This window comes from Prinia subflava, chromosome 2, assembly GCF_021018805.1.
Source record: "Prinia subflava isolate CZ2003 ecotype Zambia chromosome 2, Cam_Psub_1.2, whole genome shotgun sequence".
NCBI lineage: Eukaryota > Metazoa > Chordata > Aves > Passeriformes > Cisticolidae > Prinia > Prinia subflava.
In genome coordinates this window covers 92,383,923-92,402,057 of record NC_086248.1, presented here as the reverse complement: position 1 = coordinate 92,402,057, position 18,135 = coordinate 92,383,923, and the positions used below count along the sequence as shown (strand labels likewise).

The following is an 18,135-nucleotide window of genomic DNA, read 5'->3' as shown; positions in this document are numbered from 1 at the left end:
ATATTTACACAAGATGTCAGACCAGCAAGCTGCTTCTACAGCATGACACTTCACGGGTTAGACTGAAAAAGTACCTTAAAGATTTCTCTTCATGAGAATATCCTCAACTTAAATCTGTTTTACCCTTGACTAGGCAATGGCTGTAGACAATTCTCTCTTTCTCACAGGTGTTAAGCATATTGAAAAGGGTTTTTTATTAAAAAAGTTACCAATTTTATTTTTTAAATTGTGACTGTCAAGAATGGAATACAATTATTACTGCATTTAAAAGTTAACAACACTTTACATTTAAGATCACAATGTTGGCAAAGTCAATACTTAAAATAACAGAAGGTGATAATTTGCATTTCAAAATTCATCTATCTTGCTTTTCTCTCAATTAGACCAAAACATGTTGATTCACAGGTTTGTGTATGTGTGTGTGTGTTTCTTTTTTAAACTTATTTATAGAGCAGAATAATGGCCCCCCTGCTAGGCTGGCATTTGCTCAAGTTTCTGTCCATGTAAATTGAATCTGTTACTGGAATTTTCCCCCCTTCAGAATACCAAGGCACATTAACCAAGAGATAAAGAGATACATTGCTGATACAATCAGCCACCAGGCAGGTGGATAAAGCAAGGGATTTTTTTGTTAGTTTTTGCAGGGATTTTTTGGACAAATATGCGATAAGAGTTCTCAGGGGGCATGAAGAGCAAAGGGCTGTTTAAACAGAAGTGAATCATTCTCATCTGATCTGCTAATAACTTTGTATTCAGACATCAGCTGCTCAGCACACTTTAAAATGTTCAGAAAACAAAATTACTGTAAAGAAGAGGAAAGTTAAAGGAAAGGAAACACATAAACCTCACAATAGTCACCTTAGCTGTATTAACACAGCAGAAATTCTCAGTTCCATGTGCTTAATTTCTTCTTTAAAAGCAAATAGGTCTTTCTTGACCAACCCCCCACAGTTTTATATGGTGTTGAGTTTATATGGTATGATTTATAATGCAGTGTTTCCCCTTGTGAATTAAAGAAACAATATTTGACTTATCATAGGTGAACAGCAAAGATTTAGTTTGGCCATTAATCAAAGTACAGCACAAGCACTACTTTTAAGCATCTGCAGACAGCTTTGTTGGCGCCAGAGTTGGTTCAGGAACTTTTGTTTTTTTAAACCGAGCAGAACTATACAGCAGCAGAGAGTTCCCCAGCCATACCAACACATCCAACAGCACCGAAACACACCACACGAGCTTGCGAGCACAATTCCTGATGTGCACATCATCACAAACGAGCCGCATCTTCTGTCCCCAGCTCTTAGGAGAAGTTAAGCAAATTAGGGGCGGCCAGCGCGACAGCACCATCCATTAATGGTACAATGCCACCTCCCGTCGGCAGCGGGGAAGTGCCACTCCTGCAGCCCTGCTCGTAATTTAGGCACGATGTAAAACGACAATTGCTATTTCACACAAAACTAATTATACTGCTCGCAGGGAGCGGGATGCAGCTTTTTCAGCTATTCTCTTCCCTCGTCTTTTAGACACTTCTGCATTTATAATCGTTGCAGTTGTTCTCTTGTTTTATATTTGCGCTGCATAATGTCTTTTTGACGTACGCCATCAAATTGCCTCTCCACTTTTCGTAGGACAACAGGAGCTGAACAAGTCCCTGCACTTCACCAGGGCAGGGATCTGATCACTGTTGCTGTACTAACACTGCCTTGCTTTACCTTAATGCAAGGTAACGCTCTGGTATACAGAAAACCTTAAACACAAAATCCTAGATCTCCACATACGTGGACCTCTGCTCTCCCTTGGCTCCGAAAAGCTTCCACACTAACACATTACTATCCCTAGCCCATCCAGCAATTAGCTTTCAGTATATAAATTGTAGAATTTAGACTTTATGTTTTTCTTCAACAAAGAAAACAAGATTTAAATACATCCTCATGCCCTTCAGTGCAAATCACTTTACAAATTACACTGTAGAAAAGCAACATCTGAAACCTCAAGAACTGAAAAGACATAACTGTTTCAAGTACGTTTAAAATTTTTACATAAATCTGCAATAAGAATTCCTACCTACTTTAAGCTGAAGCTATCCTGCAAAATGTTTAAATTTCACATTCATTCTCTCCCTTTTCTGCCTCCAAAATTTGCTCCTCAAAAATCAATGCCGAAAAAGAATTGCAGCCCTGAACTCATTATTTGCTCCCAGTCTCTGAGAGCAGACCCTAAAAAGCAATGTTTATTGACAGACACCTTCCATTTCTCACATACATTGAAAGAGTGTACTAAATTGTTGAAAAAAGGTATCATACACAAATCTATTCTATCTCAAACTCTTATTAAAAAGACACAGCAAGCTAAACACAAAATTTTTGCAAGCCAAGTTCCACTGCATCCTTCAGCCAGGAGAGAAAAGGAGAAGGAAGGCTGACTAACCAGAGGCAACACAGCACACAATCCTGAAAACACCAGGAAAATTCAAAACAAGAGAAAGATTTGTTTTGAGTCACTTATTTTAGACACCGTGTTTTATGGGGGTAAGAAATCCTAAGACCTGATAAAATTTTATGAAGGTAATTGTTTACCTCTACAAAACTACAGCATTTCTCTCAGCAGAAAAAAAAACCCCAACAAGTTGTGATAAACAACTTGTATTAAAAAGAAACTTAAAAATAATATTAAAATCTCAAAACGTATTCCTAGTGTACTGAACTGAAGCACAAATATAATTTCAAAGTCCTTATTCCAAGAAGCAGCTTGAGGAGCAATGCTTTCATGACAAAGGGGTTCCAGGGCCATGGTACACTCCTCAAAATGAAAAAAAAATATCATCCAAATGAAGCTTTTTTTCCCCCCTGCAATATTGGAACCTAGAGAAAGCTTATTAATGTGATTCTTTTTTTTTAACACTGGTCAAAAGTTCTAAAGCAATATTTACCAGCAGCAGTAGCCCTAAGAAAGCTGCTGTGGACTCAGCTACACACCATTACAGAATCATTCCTCGTAACAGAATGGCTCTTGACTCCAAAATATATTTTGTGCTGCTAAGTTACACCAAGTTTTACTCTCCTACTAAAAATTACCACATAACAGCTACACTGAAATACAAGCATGATTCACAGAGATAACATTAAGATCAAGAAATATGAAAGGCAAGAATCATGAAGCAATACCAACTCATCCACCTTGAATATATCTAATACTTGCACTTACAAATCTTCACCTTGCAGCTCACCAGTTGCAGACACACAAAGCAAATGCAGCCTGGGGTAGGGCAGAGAGGGCAGAGAGGAGAGGGCAACTTCAGCCCGGATGGGTACCACACCTGTGCTGTGAGGTGGAAATAATGACGGTGTGGAAAACTTTATTCTTGCATTCAGGGACTTCTAAATATTATTTAAACTGCTCCCTAAACACTTAATTATTCCAGGAGTTGAGTGGTCGGGGCTTAGGGGGCAAAAAAAGCCTCTCTTTGGATCCTCATTAAAGCACAGAAAAATTAAGCTTTGACTTTCACAGCTCATTAATGATGACAGGGTGGGAAAAGGCTGCACTTCCATCTTTGCTGGAACTCAACTGGGGAGCGCTTTGTTCGAGGCTGGCTTAGGGAGGCAGGAAAACACCTCTCTTTAACAGGTTGTCACACATGTTGGCAACCAGGACAACCATCTATTTAACAAACACAGTAATTGCTGGGATTCCCCAATTATCCTGCTCTTGAATGAAAGTGGCACGAGGGTAGAACGAAGGTGTTGGATTTACTTTGATAGGTGAAAAGAATTGTTTTCTGTAATACCTGCCCTTTTGACTTACATAGAAAAGACTTTTTTAAAATTTATATCAAGAAGCTGATATTCAAAGTTTGTTGAGACCCTACCAACTTTATTCACAGAGGCAGTTCCTTGCTGCGTTTTACTTGCAGAACAAAAACACAGAAGAAACACCTGATGCCAAACTAAATTCAGAACTTCCATGGCTGGTAACTCTTATTCTAAATTTTTCTAAGCACATTTGCAGACTCTGAGCTTGAGGACTACCTGCATGCCAAGCTGCAATGCCGGGCCAGACCATGCACTCAGCAGAAAGTTATGTTGGCATTACAAAGTTCGAATAAAAACGTAGTAATTTCAATTCTAAACAAAGTTTTCATAAGTTAACTATGAAATTTTTAAAATATTGAGCTGTATGTGAAACACCTGATTTTTGGCTGTCACTGCCAAAAATCATAGACCACTATATTAGAGAAAATAAATTGGATAAAGGAAAAGAGGGAGGGCTCAGTTTCAAGAGCCATCCTTGCAATAAAAACCCAAGAGATATTGATTTTATCACCCTCATGATTGATGAAAGCAGTTCTAAGGAAAGAGCTCTCTAAACTATTTCAAAGCCCACTGTAGCTCATCAAAAATGTCAGAGGCATCTCTGAGCTTATAAGGGTTGTATTTTTCAAACTGCTGTGGTTCTCCCCACACCACCCATGTCCTTTGCATGTAGAAATTTTTGTATTTCTAAGTGTCTTAGTGCCACCTTTTCAGTCTCATTTACTCTTCTCATTTACCAAGATGTACTCACACACAGGAAATAACTGGAAGAAAACAGAACATTCCTAACTTGCTTAAATAAGACATTCAGTACAATTACACGTTATGGAAATGACATAACAAACACCACCACAGTTCAACAATAAAGCAGTTATGCGCGCTTTTTAAGACATTAAGGAAAAGAAGCAAAGAAAACTCAGATATTGCATGATCTCAAGCTGTATGCTACAGAGACTATATGAGAAAATGAAAGCTGCTAATCTACTTTCCAAGTGAAACATTGTAGGTGATTGCTCTAACCTGGGGCACAGTACATTCTCTCTATGGCATCGTTGTCACAGGAATCTTCAACCTCCCTCCACCTGCTAAAATACGTTAGCTGAATGTGTCCTAAAAACAAAACGACAGGAGAAATCAAAACATTTTTCCCTTCCATTTTCTGCAGAAGTGAACTGTAATTACTCCTTTTGTAGCTAAAAACAGTATCATTAAGAATAATGGCATCATTAAGTACTAGAAGCTATTACTGGGGGTGAATTTGCTGCACTGATAATGAAGCTCTAGACAGGAAATGAAGATACTAATTACAAGATAAAACGCCTACTCAGTTAATTGGAAGCAACAGCGAATAAAAAGAAATGCATTTGCAAAAGTTCCTGACCTCTATCATTCAATAAGATGTTGTTTGGGTTCAAATCGCGGCACACAATTCCTTCTCTATGTAAAGCATCAAGGGCTACCACCATTTCAGCTGCCCATCTTTGAATGCAATCCTCTGGGATGTTAAACCTGGAGGTTAGCGCTAATCTTTCGTCGAGGTCCTGAAAAATTTGATGTATTTCCTTCTGCCCTGCTCCTGCTGTTTTGTCTTCCTTCTTTGGTGCAGTCTTTTTACTTTCAGCTGCTGGTGACATAGCCGAGTCTGTCTCCTCTTTCCCGCTCTCTGCAGCTTGACTGGAAAACAGCGACGTTCCTTCCTTCCTCTGCACGCCTGTGTCCAAGCTAACCTCGTGAGCACCTGAGAGCGGGTTGGAAACACATGAACTTCCTTCTTTGTTTGTCATGTTTAAGGAGCAGGCCCCAAGCTCTTGGAACAGAGCCTCATCTTCTGAAGCACCTACCTCTTGGTCTGAGGTAAAGAGGCTCCCAAGAGCTCCCTGAGTGACACTGCTTTGCTCATGTGCTTCCTTGTGGGCAGGATCACCCACCTCTGGTGCCACATGATTTGGCTCTTGACCAAATGCTTTGCATGGCTCTGCAGAATTATTTAATTGCAACACATCAGGTGTTTCCAACAACTTAACGTCTGACACGTCCCTATCAGATTTTGTAAACTTTGTTGGCCTTGACACGGCTGGTTCCTCTGTTTCATCAGACATGCCTGGTAAGTTTATTAGGAGATCAGGCCTTCCTTCATCAATGCTATTCACATCATCAAAAGCAGCATCCTTAAAAGAGATAACTGGCACAGAGTCATTTGAACCCCTGCTCACAGTGTCATGAGCTTTCACACCCATTTTGCTCTCCAGGGCATCTAAGCTTCTATCATGATCTGGGACAGAAAACAATGGCTTTAAGGGCTCTGATTTCAGATTATGTAATTTTTCTCCAAACTCAAGCCCCAGGAGCTCACTAGTGCTATCTTTGCTGTCTATCCTGAAGAGCTCCATGGGGCTGTTCTTGGATCTAGTCAACGAGTCCAATATCCTCGTAGGGCTGGCTATTTCCGTCTCGGCATCATCGATGAACAGCTTTCGTTCCTGAGGTGCAATCTGGGCGGTGAAGCTGTCACTGCCAACAACACTGCACTTCTGCAAGGAACTCCCCTCTTTGGAATGCAGCCCCTCACTCTCTGCTTTAGCCACTGGTTCCTCGTTTAGGGAGCCAGAGTCAATTTTTTCCTGCCCATATTCATTGCACAACGTTAAATAACTAGTGGTGCACTCTTCTTCTGAGCTGGATGCCGAGTCCATCCACTTGGAACTCTCCTGACCATCTTCCTGGATGCTGCTGTCATCCTGAGAGCTTGGTGTCAGGCTGCTCCTCAGTGGGACCACCTTCAGCATGCTCTCCCCGTAGCTTTCTCTGGAATCGGTGCTGCTACCCGTTTCTTTAGGACTAGGTGTTGGTTGCTCCAGGTAAATTTTAGTTGAACTGGATGTTCTGGATTCAGGAATTTCAAAGCTCTCTTCAGGACTTCTGTTTAGGAACTTACTGACGTAAGACCACAGTTTCCCTCCTGAAAAAAAAAAAAGAAAAAAGGGAGGGATATCTTAATTTTACTCAAAACAGAATTTTTTTTTCTGAAAGAAGAAAATATCCTCACTGTCACTATACACTCTACTCTTATGTCTACAGAGTTGTTTGGATCCACTACCTCAGCAGGAAATAATTACAGGGACCACAACTTGCCTTTCACGTAGATTTGTATTATTACATAAATATTTAAAGAGCTGCATCTGAGATTAAGCTGCTGCTTTTTTGTTTTTAAACTCCAGTAAAGTCTCATTTCAGAGTGTATCTCAAGTTGCACAGTGGTCACCACTCTCCACCTGCTGCCTCAAAAGAAGCAAACACTAGGGAAGATCAAATTGTTTAGTGCCCATCACCACTTCTGCCTACACGGAGTAATTCTGTATCACAGCTCTAAACTCATCAGCAACATTAGTGGAAACGGACTGAAAACTGAACAGCAAGATCAGTAAGGGAAATTACCATATTAGCAGGGTATTTATTTTAAGGGTCTGTGTCTGTCTTTGAAGAAGTTGAGGTTTTTAGTTAAATATTGATATAATTCTTCCATTAACTTTAGAATTCATAAAAATCTTTTTATGCCTTGCTGCACCACACAAGGATTTATCAGTACTTTTAAGTTACACAGGCAAACAGCTCCTTCACACCATCTAAGAAAATTACATCTCCAAAAATAAGTTACATTGAAAAAATACAAACCAGGATTCTTCATGTTTCCAAATGCTGCACATATTAAAAAAAGCTCACAGATTTCACAACATAATTTTAGCAAAATAAATCAGGAGGTTACTGTACCTCTTATATGTGCGAAAGAATTTGGCTTAAAGCTAGAAAGTCTCCTTTGATAACTTAGGGAGAAATGCAATGTCAAGACATTTCAACTTAAAAGACTGTACAGAAACTCTGGAAAATGCAGGAGTTTGAACAAAATCTTTGTAAAAGAAAAAATAAGTATCCATCCCACTGGGCATCTGCAAAGTTGTTGGGGTTTTTTTTTACTTATTTGGATAAAACAGAGTTTTATACTTTTCCAAAATACATTCTTTATTAGTTTGGGGGTTTTTTAACACTCCCTTTATCGGGCAAAATTCCTTTAAAAAGTACAATAAAAGAAGAAACTATTTATCATTGCCTAGGAACAGATTTTCTATACTCCCAGGTATTTCAAATAAAACTTATCAAAGACAGAAAAACCTTGACACTTTAAAAAATTAATTTGAATAATATAATGTGAAGTTTTCCTGCCCTCCATCCCCCCTGGCTAAGACAAGACTTGTTTTTCAAGGGGAAAAAAAAAATCTCACTGGTTATGGTGAAAGTAAGTATATTAAAAACATTAAGAAGGAATTCTAACAGCTTGAGTCCAATGGTAAAAATGAAAATTTAGGTCTGGTAATCCACATGGTTTCTGGCATAAGTACAAACAGAGTTAGCACCAGGTCAGGATAACCCGTGCCACCTTCTAGAATGCGATGAGAAAGGATACCGGGTGTGATGAGAAAGGAAACCAACAGGAGCAAAGGGAGGCAGTGCCCACAGAGAAAGGAACAAGAACTGCTATACTGACCACTGCATGGCACAAGCACTCTGAATTCTTACCCCGAGGTGCACTCAAAGTGTGCACCACAGTGTGCCCTGCCACAGCAGCAGGGCACAGCCCCCAGCTCCCTGCAGCAGAGCAGCAGCCCCTCAGCCCAGAGAGGCAGGGCAGGGATGGACTCAGAGCCTGCCTGGGCACAGCTGACCCAGGCCCTGTGTTGGTGACACCGAGGGCCCTGGCCCTGCCACAGCTGCCTCAGGAACAGCAGCTCAGCCCTGTGAGAAGCAGGGAGTCCGTACAGGATCTTCAGATGAGGCCACTTGCTTTAAACACAACATGTCACACAGCAGAGCAGCAGGGCGAAGGCACCCTGCCCTCTGAGCCCTGCAGCAGCACTTCAGGATTACTGGCCTTCAGCTGATTTGGTGAAAATAAAAGTTGTCCATCCCATTACCACCAGTAGTTATTTTCTAATGTTACATTTCTACATTTATTCATATTTTTGCTCTAAAATGGCAGGCAGGTAAAAAAAAGGAAAAGAGAATAAGAACATACATAATTTTTATATATGTGTGAAAGAGTTTATCCTCTTTTTCACACTTTTATCCATAACAATTAATTTTCTTTAAAATTTCAATTAAATTACTTCAAGTAGTATAATAAAAGAACCTGGCCCAGTTTATTAACTAGGTATGGAATTATTCAAGTCCATTTCATACCAAAAAATAAAATCTAATTTGCGAACAACAATCTTACTGCATTTAATAAAACACATAATTTAATAAAAAAATTATACAGTCTCCCTATCCCACCTGCATTAAGATTAATTAGTACAAGTTAAATATTTTCATCTACATATTACTAGTGTTTATTACTTGTGCTTCACAAACTTGTTATGAATACACAAATCTCAGGGGTCAAAGCATGTTCACACACCATGACCCATGAAGACTCACAAAAGATTTCTGGAGCTTTGGGAAGTGCCTGGCACAACACCACCCCAGCCTCCAGAAATGGATTTAAGGCAATATGAGCACCATCAGTGCATGCTCTGAAGGAAGTTGTAAGGAAAGGTCTTTCTCACAGAGGCCTGCCTTGAGCTTTGACCCAGGGACACAGAAAGATCAAAACTTTCTTCCTGTGATCTTTTGTCACCTCTCTTTTCCCTGTGTCATTACCGGACACCAGGTGTGCTTTTACATGTGACACCTGAACAGCTCTCACTGACCCAAATGTTTTGTGTCCCTACACTAAGATAAGAAGGCGCTGGGCTGCCCAGCAATATGAAAAATGCAAGATTTATCCTTGCACAACTTAAGTTTTTCACTTATTGACATGTCAAGCTGCTCTCAGGATAATTCCTGTCTTTCTGCTCCCTCCACCTCACCTCAGGCAAGATTTCATGTAGTCTCCATGAGATCTGGGCTTCTACTTGGTTTACTGCAGCTTAAGAAGACAGATCCAAGAAAGATTAAGGAAGGAAAAAGAGACATGTTGGGATCAATACTTCAAAAATCCACAGAAAAATCACTAGCAGATTTGAGAGATTCAGTAAACATAAAAATTGTAAAAGACAAAAAAAAAAGAAATTTCTTTATTCTTACAGTGTTCAGGAATTCACCACTGTCCACTTGTGAAAACAGGGAGAACTGCAACAACTCATTTGTTTTTGCAAATCTATTATCTTAGGTTTTCAGCAAGAAGTTGTTCATTATTAATGACTTGTATTTAAAAACCACAGTGGAAATGACTACTTACTGCAACTTCAACTTAAGAGTTAAACACAAGTAAAGGAAACAAAACAAACAAAACAAATATGTCCGAATATGTTAACATACAAATATTTCAAGACTGGCCTCCTGGTCAAGTGGAAATATGTAAATAAATGCCATGTAATAATTGTGTTCTATGGTGAAAAACAACAATTTTATTCCTTTTTGAAAATGTCCAATCCAGGGTCAAACAAAAGTGATATTTGTATCTGCGTATGTAATTATGCCTTTATGAATGACATACTAATAATCTTTCCCCCTCTCCCCACGTGTTGTGTAAGATCAAGAAAACCCATTAGCAAGCCACACTAATACAGTATCAGGAATCTATAAAAACTAAAATTACAGAAATCAATCCAAACAAGTAAGCTTCAGTCATTGTCAAATAGTCCAACAGACTAAATAACTATAAAAGCTACAGTATTAAGATAAAGTTTATTAGTGTTTAATACAATTTCAGAACTATATTATTAACGTAATTAATTATTAAGTTTGTTTTCTTCTACCATGAGCTGACTCTACAGCCAGCCTAGTTCAATCTTTCTGGTTTTATAAGCACATGAAAGTCATCAAGTTCCACATTCTTCTGCAGTTATTCAGTGAAAAACTTATTAGCAGTGCCCTACTTGACCACATTTCCAGCACTCTGGAGCCTATACCTCTGCTTCTAGAGGCAGAATCTAAAAGGTTAGTGTCCAAAATAATCAACAGAAAATTCAGCATAAAGAGACCAAGTGATGAAGCTCACTAGGAATCTTTTATGTTTTTTCATACATTTCTGCAGCTTTTTTATTAATAGCACTAATGTAGGGACACCAAAAAGAAAATACAGAGACTATACAGTATACATAACAGGATAAAATGAAACCTAAGTGATCAGCAAATTTAGTCTCCTAAGTATGTTTTTGTTCCAGCTGACAAGAAAAATTCAGGACCAGTTGTATTTTTCCTCACCCAGTGCTCAGACACTTCCCATTTCAGCTTCACATCCTGAAAGACTGGCTGACTAAGGAGATATATTCCAAAATAAATCAATAGCTTTTGCTAGCCTGGCCCATGAGATTATTCCCAAGGATGAAGTACTGCAATTCTTGCAGAACTGGAATGCGGGTAAGAATGCAGCAGTCACTGTATTTAGGAAATCCCAAACAAAGTCAAAGTGAACAACCCAGGCTTCCAAATAACTGTAACGTGATAGGGAAGAAAAACAGAGTACTGAAAGACATATGCTTGAGTTATTCTCCAAAACTGGGCCCAGCTCTCTACATCACTGCATAAGAATTCATGTATGGCCAGGACTTCCATTTCTAAACCTTGCACCTTGTGAGAATTAATAGTCTTCCTTACTGGAAAAGGAACAATATCATGGTTTTCAAAGAATCACTGTTCTCCTTTTGAACAGAGACATGCCTGATGGTAAACTTCACCATGTTAATGCAATGGCTACAAAAAATGAGGCTTGCACAGTTCCTAGGCCAAAAGCAAAGCAGACACACAGGCACTGCCATGGTACAACAATATTCCACAGCATCCCAACAGCAGCCGCAGTGGAGCTGCAGCTGCAGGTCAATGGGAAGCTGACCTCCTGCCTAATCTCTAACCTGACAGCAGCTACAAGCACCAGAGTCCTGGATCTGCACTCCTGTACTTCCAGTGCTGCTGTGAACCTCTGCTGCAAAGTTTGCTGGTTTAGGCAAAGCTCCCACTTCCCAATGCACTTGGAGCAAAAGCTATTATTCCAAAGCAGCCTCCTGAAAAAGTCCCTTGCCAAGGAGCGTATCACCTTCCCTACATTTTCTGATTGCTGTCAAATATTTACAGCAAGCATTATCTCCTCTCCCAACAACAAATCCCCAGCTTTGCAAGCCAGAGCGCTACCGTGGTGCTGTCTATCAACTGCTGCGTGCAGCGAGCCTCTTCAGCAGGAAGTTTCTTGAGTGCTCTCCAGATTGATAGGAACTCCAGCTTGTTTATGCTTAAAGAGATTTGACAGCTTCTAACAGCCACTTAAACTTTGATGTCCCATGGAAGCCCCCCAGCCTATTTTTGAAGCATCTGTTTCTAAAATTTCTGTAGGTAGTGGTGCCAGGAAGAAGCGAGGCCTTATTAACATCAGATTGGCTCTCTCCCACACTAGAACTTGCCAAGTGCTTTCCAACAAAGCTACAAGATAACTTTATGGACTTTTGTGCATCTGATGCATCCTTGAATCCTCTCACTGTGGCCAGGAGAAAAATCTCCAAGAGAACCCAAGATATCACTCACTGATTCTAGGCATGTGATTACAATTTACCAAAACAACCAACCAACCAACCAAAGTCTTCTTCTTGAGTCTATGGTCAAGCTTGCAGAATTCCATACAAAACCCAATAGTGCTGCACTTAATAACACAGTTAAAATCTACTACAAACAGGAGACAGTGAGCAGCTTAGCAAACATATATCATCCATTCATAACATTAAAACCTCTGAATTTGCTATAATATGAGCCACTGCCCATTCAAATTAATATTTTACCTTTCAAACTCCTAGTGGTGTAGCTAACATACCTAACATCATAAAACAGCATCACTTACAAATTTGACTAGCACAATCTTCTTTCTTATTGGAATACAATTACTTGGAGTATGAATATTTAGAGCATTCATAAGTCATGAAATAAAATTTCAAAAGACTTATTTAAAAAGTACTGCCTTAGAAATTTCTATCCTTTCCCAGCATCAACTGCAAGCATATCTGGTCTCAGATGGACAAAATTTTAAGATAGGTTTGTCTATATAGACTAACATAAGATTAATCTAATCAAGACCATTATCAGCAGGTTGAGCAAGACTAGCCTGCATATAATGCAGCATCACTTTAGCCCTATTTTTATTTATCCTTTATTGACACAGAGTTAGAAGCCTTTCTCCTGAATCCCTTTTCAGCATCAGTCTCATAGCAGGGTGAGGTGCAGTGGCCATTGCCCCAGTTTGGGATTTGGGATCAGGCCCTACACCTGCAATACACTTTCTGCATGCATTCTCCAGCAATTTACTCACCAGTGTGCACCCCAGCTACCCCTCTTTACAACAGAATATATCACTCCTCCTCTCCCTTTGCCTGTTCTCAGCCCAGACAGTAGGTTCATGAAAATGAAAGAGCTCTGATCATGCAATGTCTCCATGTTTCTCACTGGTACCATAATAAAATTAACACTTCCAGAAGATTGTCTTTGCCAACTGCTCACATTAGGCTTTCCTTGAAATTTTTGTTCTTACATCTGACCACTTCTCCCACGAAATTCCACTATTGCCCCACTATTACCCCACTCACTTTTCCATCTGTCTCAAGGGAGAACATTCTTCCTAAAGAGAAGAGGAAAACCGTAGGACTTCAGAAACTGCAGAAATATTACGAAGAGTTTTTTAAATTATGTAATTGTGCTAGCCTTCAGGGCAGCTGGTATCTGACAAGGGTTATGGGTAGGGTTTTTGTTTCGTTTGGGGTTTCTTTAGTTGTGGGTTTTTAAAAATATTTTTTCTCCCAACAAAATGTAACAGCTTCTGTGGGGATTGCAGCTCAGGTGAGAATCTCCCAATTATCTTGTATATTATTATACACACTCATCAAGAAAAAGTGCTGCACTGTACAGAGCAGCACTGTGAACTCCCAAGATCACCACCAGGCACTACTGAAATGTGAGGCTTTTCTTCCTGCATCAGTGCTTACAGCAAAACCAAGTCACACATTGCAGAAACATTCATTTCTGTGGCAAAGCTAACTTGAACTGACCTCATACGACAAATTGTTCACGAAAAAGCCAAAATCTAAGTTATTAAGGGAAACAAAGAAATAATATTCCATGTAATAAAATTATCTTCTCTATCAGTCAGCTTAGTTCCTTCATATTCATTCTGTCTGAGTTATTAACATTTCTGAAAAAAAAATAACTATTAGCAATCCCAAAATTTATATTCTGCACTCATTCTAAACAAATATGGGTAATTACATTTAGGGAATATTTAAATCCAGGTGTTAGACAAAATAATCAAAATGTAATTATTTTGTGCCACCTGTTCCCTGTACATTTAACAGGAATTTTATAAATAGTTTGAAGGTACAACTCCGTGGTTCTGCTTTGAACTCTGGTGTGATGCCACTAGCTATTTTCTTAAATATCCAGATCACTGCAATATTAACCAACAGGAAAATGTTCTTGGTTTTTAGCAGAGCTATTAAATTCTTGTGCAAATACTTGTCATTTTAACTAGAAGATGCTAAAAAGATTTAGTAGTCAAAGTTTATGAAAGTAGCCAAAGACTTTATCTCTGAGAAAAATCTGTAAATAATGCAGATAGTGGTTGGAGTCAAAGCACTCCCTCTCCTGTAGAAAATAAACAGTTGGAAGCTTTCAATACTGCTACAATTCAAGTAACCCATCAGGATTTGAGGCCATTTGAAGCAGGAATCAGATCTACTGCAGAATGAGAGGGGAAAAGGGGGAGGGACAGAGGAACAGAGTGGGGTGTCTTACACGACACCTCTCTGGCACACTATAAGTATTTTAGCTGGATGTATGAGAGAATAATTTGACAACGCACCATCGATTAAAACTGAAAACCTTTGACTCTTTTCAATGATGTGTTTAAAGGAGAGACAAACCTTCTGCATGCTGCAGCACGAGGAAGACAGACTCCTCGGAGATGATGTACTTGTGCAGACACACCATGTTGGGCACGCAGCGGGGGATGATGGTCGTTCTGCTCCTGCTGCACTCACTACTTTTCCTTAGACCCTGACAGAGAACAAAAAGGTCAGTTGTACCCTCAGTTGCCTTTGGAGCCTGCTGTGCTCTGTGTTTATCAACCAAACTAATCTATCCGAGTTACTCTGGGCTTCAGAGAAACCACTCATCTGCTGCTCTATGCCCCTCGGTCCCCCGAGGCTGTGCTGATGGCATCTGGCGCATTTCCAGAGAACAGAAGATGGCACAAAGCTGCCATTAAAATCAATTACATGGGTCAATGTTTTTATTAGAATCTCTCTCAAACTAAGTCATCAGGATGACACTCACTTATTTCCCTGTGACCCTTTTTTAAAATTTTATTTTTGCGTGTGACCAAAAGACACTATTAAAAAAATTCAATTCAAGTCTTAAAGACAAAAGAATGCCTTAGCCTCACAGGTAATCCTCACATTTCCATTTTATTTTACTAAAGACAGCAACAACCTCAATAAAAAAGGAAAGGATTAGTCTCCTTGAGAGGCAATGATTTTTGGGAGGTAGCGCAGGGATGAAGTTGCCAGAAGTGAAAAAATTGATGTGGGAGGGTGGAAGGGAGGGGAGAGAGGAAGAGAAAAAAAATTAAGTCAATAGTGTGACCTATTACAATATTGATAAACATAGGCAGTTACATGGGAAATTCAATGTTACCCTATCTGCCAGTAGATAATGTGAGGTTCTAATATACAATATTCACAAATGAACCTTTATGAAAAACAAACAAGTTTGCTGTATCCTGCACATACAATTTTGAAGGCCGATGCACAAAGTTAAGGAGGGTTGTAAGCCAGATTTGAAGCAAAGTTACAAAATGTTAACAAGTAACTAAAGCTTCATGTTTGGGACACAGCTTTTTTTCCATCCTTCCTGCCACTAGCAGTGGAATTCATGTCAAGGGGAGCCTGAAGTAAATGGCCACAAAAACAATATTCATAACTAAACCAATTCTCAGCATCACAGATGCTCTAAGCACACTTGAGTCTTGATCTGAACACTTTCTGAAACATAAAAGAGTAACACAAAAAATTTATTCTGACCAAGTAACTGTTCATAAATGTATTGGGCTAGTAACATTAAACTCAGTGGTCTCAGACTATTGATGTAAAACATAAAGAAAAAAAATTGAAGAAGGCCAGTTGTACATTTCATCCAGAACTCACTTTGGCCAGCAGGATATTCCTCAGCTAAAGAGGACTAAACACAAAGTGCAGTGAATGTGCTTAGATTAGGGAGAATTTTCACCTCTGTCAGAAGTCCTGAGCCACCAGGGCTTTACAGATGTTTTAAGCAGCACATTAAATGTGTGATTGTTTACCAAAGCCCAGAAAGGTGTTGGCCTCAACAACCAGAGGCATCTCAGGTGACTAAACCAGCACATCTGAGCACTAGGGATGTTAGAGAGAAAGGAAAGGAATGCAACCAAACACTGACTAAAAGAATCCCAGGGCACTTAACACGTATTACCATGATAAAAATACATTGCAGAGATACCTCTGTAAATTACACACAAATTGATCTTTGTGTGGTGGTGTAATTTAGGAGGCCATATAATAAAAGATTATTAACAAACAAAAAAATATTTTACTCACCTTCAATATATAAGTCTGCTGTGTTCTAGTGTCCATTACAAGCAAAACCTAAGGAAAAAGTAATCAGAATTTATTTAAGATTCACATGAATAAGCTAACAAAACACAGTTCTTAAATCTAATGTTGAATATTCTTACAAAGAAAGTAATATAATCAATTTAAAAATTAAACCCTTGTAGCATACAGACTTGATAAGCAGTCTTTTTTTTGGCGAAGACATGACTGAGGATATAGATCTCTAAAATTAGGGTAACAACAAAAAAAGAGGACTTTCTTAGAGAGAAAAGTGTGGATGGGTTTGCTGCAGAGAGAAGAACACTTACAGCTACAAAGAGCATCTCTTAGCAGGGCCTCACCTCTACTGAAAGCACTTTAAACACAGCAATTAGAGAAGCACTAAACAGCACTAACTACACTCTTAGCAAGCTCCATTTGTTTATGTGCTGAAAACAAAACAAAAATATATATGTGTATATACATTTAGGAAACTGCATCTTTAGAAAGCAAGAACCCTCCGCCTCCAAGCCACCCTGTTCAGGAATTAAGTGTTTCCAAACTAAGAACACAGATGTGCTTGAAAAGCACCAGCTGCAAGACAGCCACATGAGCAGCACAAGCACAAGCTCAGCCCTCCTCTAGGAACAAGAGTGTGCCCTCATTGTTTATTTACAGCAGACATTGTAAGCTCCCAGTATAAACATTCACATACAGTTACACCAAAATATTTAGGCTGCAAAATCAAACTCCTGAAGGGCTTCTTTCCCATGCTGCACTGGCATTACCTAACACTGGCTTAACAGACAAGATGCAGCAGCTCCAAGTGAACAGACAGGGCACAGCAAAGACCAGGTCAGCCTGCATCCAAAAAAGCCTCTTGCAGAGGAATGACAGGTCAGGAGCAGCATGGCTTCATCAGGTGGCAGAAGGAGAACGCCACACAGCCTCCCTTGGCTCCCTGCTGAGAGGGGCAGCAATGCAGCCATGCTCTGCTCTCTCTGGATGGCAGCATCCAAAACCTACTTCTGTCCCCACTGCATCTCAAACACGAGAAGGAGAACTGAAGTCTCTACTGATCACTTCTCTCTCTCACCATATTCCACCAAAATAAATGAAGTCACAGAGTCTTCCCCATTTCAAAGACCTCTTTTTTGCTAGGGTTGCAGACAATTTTAAAAGCTTTTTTATATCTTTGGGGGGAAAAAAATCAACAGAACTTGGTGCTACTGAGATTATTTGGACAAAGAAATGACACACACTTTCCATGTCAAGGGCATAGTAAGGAAAGGCAAATATTCCCAGACTATTTAGTTTGCCAAACAACTTTTTAGGCCTCTTACACAGGGCTTCCAGAAACAGTGGAAACCAACTCACTAAATAACAACTGTAAACGTGGTTTTGTTGTCCTTGCTTAACCAAAAGGTGTTAAATTAAAATTAAAGAAAAGCCCAAAACCACACCAACCAACCAAAGAAAATCAATAGAACAAGAGAAAAATAAAAGCCACTTTACAAGAGGTGCCAAAAGAAGATAAAAATGGTTTGGAAACATCTTTGTGTTTACAATCACTCTCCTTCCTCTTCTCCCAAGTTTGTTTGCAACCAGACACTGTTCACATTGAGGCAATAAATACGAGAACATATGTGATTTTTTTTTTTTAAATGTGCCCTTTGACTGTCAATATCTCC

General features: G+C 39.4%; 1 protein-coding gene across 1 annotated transcript in view; it reads right to left on the bottom strand.

Annotated features, from left to right (window-relative positions):
- The window catches only part of RPS6KC1 (ribosomal protein S6 kinase C1), an 85,953-nt gene that overhangs the window by 13,047 nt on the left and 54,771 nt on the right, over nt 1-18,135 (bottom strand). Inside the window, exons 10-13 of the mRNA XM_063391028.1 lie at nt 16,451-16,498; nt 14,741-14,873; nt 5,194-6,771; nt 4,833-4,922 (exon numbers count right to left, since the gene is read on the bottom strand). Of these exons, the coding sequence (XP_063247098.1) occupies nt 4,833-4,922; nt 5,194-6,771; nt 14,741-14,873; nt 16,451-16,498 (1,849 nt within the window). The remainder of the gene's footprint in view (nt 1-4,832; nt 4,923-5,193; nt 6,772-14,740; nt 14,874-16,450; nt 16,499-18,135) is intronic.